The sequence below is a fragment of the Ischnura elegans genome, chromosome 1 (genome assembly GCF_921293095.1).
Source record: "Ischnura elegans chromosome 1, ioIscEleg1.1, whole genome shotgun sequence".
NCBI lineage: Eukaryota > Metazoa > Arthropoda > Insecta > Odonata > Coenagrionidae > Ischnura > Ischnura elegans.
Genome location: NC_060246.1, coordinates 120,248,979 through 120,259,213, shown reverse-complemented (window position 1 = coordinate 120,259,213; position 10,235 = coordinate 120,248,979). Strand labels below are relative to the sequence as shown.

Sequence of the window (10,235 nt, the reverse complement as noted above, 5' to 3'; positions counted from 1 at the left end):
ATTAAGCATGTTATTTTACTTTAAGGCCGCCTTCACACTACGCCGCTGAGCAGCGCCGCTAAGCGGCGCTGCAGATGGAAATACATTGAGAGCAATGGGAGCCTTCACACTACGCCGCGCCGCAGAACGTGCGGCGCCGCGACAGGCTGCTAGCGGCTACTAGTAGCCACCAGCGGCGACCGCTAGTGGCTCTGTTGCTGTTGCGTATTATTTCTCATAGTTTTCGTTCTTCAGTTATTATCGTCTGCTGTAGGCTTCCCCGTGTTCCCGAGGAGGGCGCTAATAGTCTCCTGGCGTTTTCCTTTGCGGAGAAGCAATGCAGTTCAGTCGTGCAGTTCAGTTGCAGTTGACGAATAAGTGGCCCGAGAGGCAGTCTCGCCTTTCTCCCTCCCCAGCGTAGCTGAGTGTTCCGCCGCACGTTGCTGTTCGCATATCTCCTGCATGTTGCTCGCCCTCTCCTGCATGCTGCTCGCCGGATCAACGCATTCTCACCACTGCTCCGACTCTCCGTGACCTGTATTTCCAGGCTTCTCTATTATGTATTTTTTGTATTAATAGCTCATTATTTGTTTAATTGCTTAACCGAATTAAATGTGGGAATTGTCTCTCTTCCGCTTTATACAGTCCACTTGATTATTCTTTGCCCCACATTAGTTTTGGTCCTTCGGGCCGGATCAGTGGCTGGATTGCAGCCGGATTTATTTGCGTGTTTGATATTTCTTATTTTCTCAAAAATGTTTTGTTCTTAGAGAAAGTGGCACATTGTAACTTGGACCACGTGCTCGTCAATTTGCTTAGACCTGTCCTAGTCAAATGACTTCCGGTTTGAGTTTTGCTTTTGTTATAATTCAACTAATTGATCATTGCTCGCGTCATGTTCTTGACGAATTTTCTTGTTTGATGGTATTATATTTGGTTACTCATTGTTGTATGAATATTGTTCCTCTCCTTAGTTTTGACCTTCCTTACCCCTCTTCCTACTTGACAAGCGGGACAATCTTCAACGCTGGAGGTTAATCTACGGGAGATGCTCGACCGCGCTGGAGGACGGACATCGCATTTCACGCATTGGACTTCTTCCATCCAGCAGTTGGATTCGCAATGGTAGGACGAAATCTTTTCTACGTTCTTTTGGCCGCCCATAATTATCATCATGAATTTTGCTACTTTTGTACGGAAGGCAAATCTCCTAAAACGAAGGTGTGAAAAGTGTCATGATGCCGTTCGTCAAATTGAAATTACGGTCAACCAGTCTTCACTCACAGACATTTTAATAAGACGCTTAACTGGTTATCATGAAGAAATTGTGGAAAAGAAACGAGACTTTGAACATATTTTAAATTTGTGTCTTTCCGAAGATCCCTCAGATTACGACGAGGATACTGTTTTAAAACTTCAAGATGAAATAAGTGATTTAGTTTGTGAAAGTAGAGCAATCATTTCCTCTTTAATTCCCATGCTGAATGGCAATCCTCAAACTCCCACGGTAGATAATGAGAATGATGCCGCGCAAAGCGCTACTGCCGTTAGATTGCCCAAGTTGGAATTGCCACGCTTCTCGGGAGACAGCGTAAAATGGATGTCATTTTACAATACGTTTGACACCACTATTCACCAGAGCCTCTCTCTCTCTCGTATTGAGAAATTTCAATATCTTAACAGCTGCCTTCAAGGAGAGGCATTGGAGTTGATTCGTGGTTTGCCACTATCGGACTCGAATTACCTTATCGCTTGGGACTTGTTAAGGAAAAGATACCACAATATTAGAAAATTGGTCTCAATGCATATTACTAAGATTATGGATATGCCCAATCTCTCTGGAAATTCTTTAGTGTCTTTTAGATCTTTTCTCTCTACCTACCATGAGAATATTCAGGCATTATCCGCACTTGGTCATGACATAACTAAAGAAAATATTCTGTTGGTGACCATTTTGCTCCGAAAACTGGATTTTGGAACTCGCAAAAGACTGGAGGATACTCGGAACGAAAATCATGAATTACCGATCGCATCGGAATTGATAAAATTTTTGGAAAGGGAGTGTGCTCATTTAGAAGATGCCTCTGTTGACGCACGCGTTAAACCTCTTGCAGTAGGCACTACTCTCAAGAATATTTCTGCGCGTTATTCAAAATCAGCATTAATCTCTTTAAATGCTAATAGATGCCCATATTGTAATAATGAAACTCACACAATTTACCAGTGCCCAGACTTTAAAAGGAAGTCGCCGCAAGAACGTCAATCCATTGCACGTACAAAACGTTGGTGTTTTAATTGTTTGGGAACATCTCACAATAAGCAGTCGTGTAAATCTACGCAATGTTGTAGAATTTGTCAACGCAGACATCATTCATTGTTGCATGTTGCTCATCCTGTTCCCTCGATGTCAAGCTCGCAGAAACCCTCTGTTTCAACTCCAGCATTCGCAGGACTTTCTAGTGATTCTCTCTTTAATGAGCTACCCTCTACATCAGACTTAGCTGCTTTATCATCCACTCAAAACAAAACCGCAGTGCTGCTAGCAACGACCCTCATCTCTCTCACTAATTCTGATGGAAAGTCTCTAATTGTAAGAGGAGTCTTAGATTCGGCAGCGCAATGTACTTTTATTACTGAACAGTGCGCTCAACTTATGAACGTGCGACGCATGCGGACTGATCATTCCATCTCAGGAGTTTCTCAATCTCATGTTAAAACAAATGGCATGACATTTTTGAACTTAGCCTCAATTAGTGGCGTACCTCTCGCTCATGGACATCCTGTGATTATTTTGGAAAATATTACGTCTCACCTCCCTCGAGTTGCTATCTCACCTGAAATAAAAGAGAAAATGAAGTCGTGTGTACTTGCGGACCCGAGTTTTGATATCCCTGGCCCAATCGACGTGTTGCTTGGAGCGGATTTGTTTCCATTTGTTTTCTCGGGATTAAAATGTACTTTTGGGAAAAATATGCCGGTGGCCATGGACACTATATTTGGATTCGTACTGATGGGTTCAACTGCAGTTCCTTCAGTTAATCAAGAAGACGCGAAAAAATGTATTTCCCTCATAACTAATACATTTGATATTAACTCTGCAATCAAAAAATTTTGGGAAATTGAAGAAACACCTTGCCTCACACCTGTGCTAGACAAACAATGTGAGGATCATTTTAAATCAACACACTTCAGAGATGTAACTGGACGTTATGTAACTCGTCTCCCTTTTAAGGAAGATCATGAAGCATTGGGTGATTCTTTGAGTAATGCTGAGCGAAGATTTTATGCTTTGGAAAGGAGATTTTCTAAGGATCCGGAGTTCAAAGGAATGTACGTGGACTTTATGACGGATTACCTCTCTTCACGTCACATGGAACTTTGTGAATCACCAATTGAATTCCCTAATTATTATCTACCTCATCATGGCGTTCTTAAACGCAATGCTATGCCATATAAACTTCGTGTGGTGTTTGATGCTAGTGCCCGAACCTCTTCCAATGTGTCTCTTAATGACGTTTTGTTATCTGGTCCAAAATTGCAAAACAATATTTGCGATCTCATTCTACGATCCAGACTATATTCTATTGTTTTTAGGTGTGATATTCGCCAGATGTATAGGCAAATTAAAGTGCATACTGATGATCAGCGGTATCAGCTGATACTTTGGCGCTCAGATCCTTCTACTCCGTTACTTGTTTATAAGTTAACTACAGTTACCTACGGGGTAACGATTTCTCCTTTTGTTGCTATTAGAACTCTACAGCAACTAGCTGAGGATGAAGGTGTTACTTTTCCTCGCGCCGCAGAAGTTTTGAAATCGCAAACATTTGTAGATGACATTATCACTGGTGCTGATTGCATTCATGATGCTCTGCTGCTTCAAAATGACTTAAATCGTCTACTTCTCACAGGTGGTTTCGAGCTACGGAAATGGTGTAGTAACTCTTCCCAGCTCTTATCCCAAGTTCCAGAGGACCACCGAGAAATTCCTGTCGCCCACAGCATCTCAGGTGAACCACTCTACAGTCTCCTTGGGCTTCAATGGAATTCTTCTCAAGATTGTTATTCGTACTCTATGAATATTTGTGAAGGTCCTCCCACAAAACGATGTGTGCTTTCTACTATTGCCAAACTCTATGATCCATGTGGATGGCTAACGCCCGTTATTCTTTGGGCAAAATATTTTATCCAGTTATTGTGGACAGTTGGGCTTCAGTGGGATGATTCCCTTCCTCCGGAAATGTTGCAGAAGTGGAGTATGTTCTTGCGTGAGTTGCCAGAACTGAATAAAATAATAATGTATCGTCAAATATTTCCTCCTAAACCAATTAGTGTTGAACTACATGGGTTTTCGGATGCCTCGCAGCACGGATACGCAGCATGCGTGTACGTGAGATCAACTGACCAAAAAAACGGGATAAAAGTTTCCCTGTTGATTGCCAAATCAAGAGTTTCTCCCCTCAAGCGGGTTACTTTACCGCGTTTAGAATTGTGTGGAGCGCACATATTAGCTAAACTGCTAAAATACTCTCATTCAATTTTATGTTCGCATTACAGCATCGACGTCATCTCTGCATGGTGTGACTCGACGATTTTTTTTGGCGTGGCTGCAACGATCTCCTCATCTGCTTAAAACTTTTGTTGCAAACCGGGTGGCTGACATCCAAGACAAAATACCCCCTCATCACTGGCACCATGTAGTCTCCAGCCAAAATCCTGCGGACTGCGCTTCGCGGGGTTTGATGCCTTCACAGCTTCAACATCATCCCCTGTGGTGGAAAGGACCGCCATGGCTAAGTTTACCCCACAACCAATGGCCATTATTAAAACTTCCTTGTGTTATTGAGGAAGATCTACCTGAATGTAAGTCTTCAGATGCTATGGTTTATTTCTCTGCTGCCCAACCAAAGTGGGATTTACTTACCAAATTTTCGTCTTGGTCTAAGTTGCAATATGTAGTATCATATGTTTTAAGATTCATCGCGCAATGTCAACGATCTTCAAAGTTCGATGACTTCATTACTAGCAAAGAATTAATTAACTCTACCATGATAATATGCAAACTGGTGCAACAAGCTATTTTTCAGCATGAAATAATTGCTCTTAAAAAGGGAAATCGCTGCAGTATCAAACTACAACGCTTGGCCCCATTTTTGGATGACTACGGACTTCTGCGAGTAGGAGGACGGCTTCGTCATGCATCTATTTCTCAAGAATCCAAGCACCCCATATTGCTCCCTAAATCCCATCATGTAGTAAATTTAATAATTGACTACTACCATGTCAAATATTTACATGCTGGACCGCAATTATTGCAAACTCTACTAGCGCAAAAGTTTTGGATTTTATCAGCGCGCTCTATTGTACGCTCTAGAATTTACAAATGTATTCGATGTTTCAAATGCAAGCCCAAAAATGTGCCACCCTTAATGGGAGACCTTCCGAAATTGAGGGTAAATCAAATACAACCCTTTAATGTGTCTGGAATGGATTATGGAGGACCATTTCAGATAAGAATTCATTCCTTGAAACGCTCTCCAACAGTGAAAGTTTATTTGTGTATTTTTGTTTGTTTTTCTACCAAGGCTGTACATCTGGAAGTAGTGACAGATCTCACCTCCGAAGCTTTTATTGCAGCCTTGACTCGCTTTATTTCTAGAAGAGGACTTTGCTCCCACCTTTATTCTGATTGTGGAACTAACTTTATTGGAGCCTCTTCTAAATTAAAAAGGATATTTCGGACTTTTTTCTCTAATGCAAAAAAGGATATATGTTATTTTGCTGCACAGAATTTCATTAATTTTCATTTCATTCCTCCTGCCGCACCTCATCAAGGAGGATTATGGGAAGCCGCCATAAGGGGTGCGAAACATCATTTGTCAAGAGTTATTGGAAATCAAATTGTTTCTCTACCAGAATTCATCACGCTTACCACTCAAGTAGAGGCCATGCTAAACTCTCGCCCTTTAACTCCTCTGTCCTCGGACCCTTCTGAATTTTCTGCACTAACACCTGCTCATTTTCTTATTGGAGGACCATTGAAGGCAATACCAGAAGACGATCATGCTGATGTTCCACTCAACCGCCTATCGCGATGGAAGATGGTGCAAGCTTTTGCACAACGCATATGGAAAAGATGGCACATGGAATATCTTCATACTCTCCAGCAGAGAACAAAGTGGACCTTAACCAAGGACGGACTCAAGGAAGGAGATCTGGTATTGGTGCAGGAGTCGAATACCCCGCCACTACTTTGGTGTTTAGCACGAATTAGTGGAACATCCCCAGGGGAAGATGGAGTGGTACGAGTTGTCCATCTCCGCACAGCCAAGGGAACCCTCACAAGACCCGCTGTCAAAGTATTTCCCTTGCCTCTCGATTCCTAAATATTTTCACTCCATAACCATTATTCACTTCCTTCTTTTCCTTCACCTTACCCTAAAATATGTAAGAACTGTTATTTATTTATATTGTTTTTTTTGTATATGTGTATGTTGAACTATTAGTTCAAGGTGGGCGAGGATGTTGCGTATTATTTCTCATAGTTTTCGTTCTTCAGTTATTATCGTCTGCTGTAGGCTTCCCCGTGTTCCCGAGGAGGGCGCTAATAGTCTCCTGGCGTTTTCCTTTGCGGAGAAGCAATGCAGTTCAGTCGTGCAGTTCAGTTGCAGTTGACGAATAAGTGGCCCGAGAGGCAGTCTCGCCTTTCTCCCTCCCCAGCGTAGCTGAGTGTTCCGCCGGACTGCATGCTGCTCGCCTACTCCTGCATGCTGCCCGCTTATCCCTGCACGTTGCTGTTCGCATATCTCCTGCATGTTGCTCGCCCTCTCCTGCATGCTGCTCGCCGGATCAACGCATTCTCACCACTGCTCCGACTCTCCGTGACCTGTATTTCCAGGCTTCTCTATTATGTATTTTTTGTATTAATAGCTCATTATTTGTTTAATTGCTTAACCGAATTAAATGTGGGAATTGTCTCTCTTCCGCTTTATACAGTCCACTTGATTATTCTTTACCCCACAGTTGCCCTTCACACTATGCCGCCACAGCAGCGCCGCAGCATGCAGGGCCGTAGCCAGGATTATTGGCCAGAGGGTGGCAGTCAGGGTGTCAAGTTGGGCAACAAGGATACATTACTTTGGAGGGGTATAGTGTATACAATTGGAAAATGCTTTCATTTCAAATTCTTTCTTTTGAAACATACAACACAAGAAATGTATAAGGAAAAATTGAAACTAATGTGCAGCATAAACACTTTTGTAACAGTTTTTAGACAAGATAACTTAGAAACCCAGGTCAGGTGAAAATTTTACCAGTCTGGACAAACACTGAAGTCCAACCTAGAATAATTTGCTTCGGCGCTGCTCTGCGGCGGTACCACGCTGCTGAGCAGCGCTGCAGCAAACGCGCGGCCGAGCGGCGTGTACATTTTTTGGCGCTGCTGAGCAGCGCTGCTCAGCAGCTTAGTGTGAAGGCGCCCTAAAATGCATAAATTCCATTTTTATCTTAAATAAGTGTCATCTAAATTCTATTATTACTAATGCAGGAGAGTTGAATTCATTCAAAGCTGTATCGAGTAAAGCTGTGTGGAAAGGAGAGTTTTCAATACATATATTTACTTAGCCCTTGGGTATTTCAGTAGTTAACAATATACGTAATTTATGATTATATTCAGCGCGTGACAATAGATTGTTGAAGCTATTCTTTCGCACACCATTTCAATACATATAATATAGGGTAAGATACCGTTCATCATATGAATTCATTCTTGAATTTTTCCCATTTTCTTACGTTTTGAATTTTGAAGGAAAATATCCATGCATTTAATATATCCATTGGTGTTCCATCTTTATGATAAAATCATTATTCAGGGGAGAGATGGTTGGCATACATTCCATCTGCTTGGGGCGGCAAAAGCCTACGCTTCGCTCCAGTGGGGTCAAGGGGAGGAACCCTGAGATCCTCACCCACAATCCCTTCGGCTCCCGACTGGAATAGACCCCTTCTCCCCCTACCTCCAGCCTCCCTTCGCTATCTTCTTCTCCGTGGGTGGGGACGGGGAATTCCTAATTTCAGGCCTCTGTTCAAACTAGGCGAACAATCCTTATCTCGACCGCTGAGCCTCAACCCTTTAAAGGCCTCGCGCCGTTTCGTCATTTGGGTTTTAGCACCCGCCCCGGAGAGTCTGAGGCATGGGACGAGAGAGGAAGAGAGACGGGGTCCATGAAGTTCGTAGCAGTTGCAAACTAGCGTGCAGTTGGTAATCAGTCTCCTTTTGATAAGGCTGACCGTGGTAAGCAGAGGGGAAGGGAAAGAATCCGAAGCGGGAGGGGGGGGGGGAGAGAAAGGTTGAATATTGAAGCAAGAGACGAAGGGATGGGGAAGGTGGGGACGTTTGAGATTCTTGTTGAAACTAGGCGAGGCGATTTCCCTCTAGGAAGAGATGACAGAATTTAAGATCAGTGTGCTTCAACTGGGTAACAAATTAGGTAAGAGTAATTTTCGAGCATATTTTGAACTTATACATCCTTAATACAGTAATTTATTAAGATAAGAGTTTAAATCATTTGGCTTTCCCACTTTATTTTCAGAAATTGAGCAAAAATTCAGCAGATGCTGAGTTTCTAAGGGCAAAAAGAGCCATCATCAAGAAACAATGAAAATTAGTACTTGAATCTGATTACAAAATAAGAAAAACTTGTTAAACAAGCACATTATCTTAAGATTCAAGTTAAAAATAAAATAGAGGTACAATACAGAGCTTTTAGTCTCATTCTCGCGGAGGAACTTCCTTGAGTTGAACTACCACTGAAATTTTCCTCAGATGGAGAACTTGTTTAAAGTTGAGGAAAGGCTGATATGAATCCCTTCAATAATTTAGGGTGTAGGTACAGCGAGCGCTACCAAAGGAATGACTATGCTGGGAAACTAGAAAACAGTAAGTGGCTGCCTTGTTTTTAAGGTAAAGAAAGGCGTTTCCTTCAAATATTTACCCGACTATAAGCTAACATACTATAATGTACAATCTTTAGAAATTCATTATACGACCTAAGTTATCATAATGATCTGTGACGTCGTCATCTTTCACACAGCGAATTTTTAAAAATATTTTAGTCGTCATGGACAGAAGTAAAACTTTATAGAGTATAATTTAGGCCAGCTGTAAAAACAAATCCGAGACTATAGGAGAGTGGTTACTTGAACTTTGTCGTCAACTTTTTCAGGAGAGGAAAACATAAAACTGTAAAAGAAGAATAAAGATAGTAAGTCGACGAGAAGAGGAGAGTTAGTACTCTCTCGGTTAGTAGTTACCCCTAGGTTATTTTACATGGCTGAAGATAGGACAGATTTCACACCGACTAGGTTGCAAGCGTATAATTTTAAAACATTCCTGGTAGAGTGGGGGGCAGTTCCTTCCTAAGAGACAACTCGTTTTTAAACCATTACGACCCTATGTTGCTTCTAAGTAGCATCAAAAATGCATAAATTTTCAGATCTATTCAGAAAAGATTAAAACTGCGTGTTTTATGTGCCGTGTATAATGGCGAGATGTGTAGCTGCCACAATGATTATGATGAAGTAGAAAATTTTCACATTTTTTCAATGAGAAGTTTTGAAATTTTATCTCTTTAAGGCTTCCACTGGCTTTGAACCTTGGACACTCTTATCGTTAGCGAAGCGCTCTACCCACAAGACTAACAAGCTCCCTCTGCTCCTTCAGGACGATAAAAACATTCATTTAAAGGTAGCTTGTTTGAGAAATGAAATCAACTATCGATGAATAACATTAGCCTTAAGGGGAAGTAGTGGACTTTAATTTCTTTAATTAGCGCTCACGGCCTCATACGTAAAGCAATGGCTAGTTGAAAATTGATTCCACAGGCTTGGTAAATTCAAGCAATGAACCATTTTATCAGGGAAATTAAAAAAACTGTAAACCCTTAACAAGTATAAAGCTCATAGTTAACTTATTAGTCATATAAGGAGACGCTTGAAAGGATAAATGAGGATAGAGCTCACCTTAGGTAGAGTGAGCTTCATGGATATAACTGTATCTTGAACATGGTTTGACCTAATCCAAATACAGTCAATGCACATTTTTCGTATCGCAGTTTAAGTTTAATTTGCTCATACGTTTTACATTGACGTACATTTTAAAGGCAAAATGGGCTATCATCAAGACACAATGACGATTATAACTTGAATCTGAATACAACATTACAAATTTTTCACAAATTAACAACTTTATTCATTCT

The 10,235-nt window shown here is 41.6% G+C and overlaps 1 protein-coding gene across 1 annotated transcript; it reads left to right on the top strand.

Annotated features, from left to right (window-relative positions):
* The first annotated feature begins 204 nt into the window (after positions 1-204).
* On the top strand, positions 205-7,131 carry LOC124162657. Its single transcript, XM_046539283.1, has 6 exons — positions 205-539; positions 954-2,119; positions 3,891-4,047; positions 4,537-4,716; positions 6,013-6,338; positions 7,003-7,131. The coding sequence occupies exons 2-6, from the start codon at positions 1,154-1,156 to the stop codon at positions 7,129-7,131; spliced, it is 1,758 nt and encodes a 585-aa protein (XP_046395239.1). The 5' UTR covers positions 205-539; positions 954-1,153.
* Positions 7,132-10,235: the final 3,104 nt, after the last annotated feature.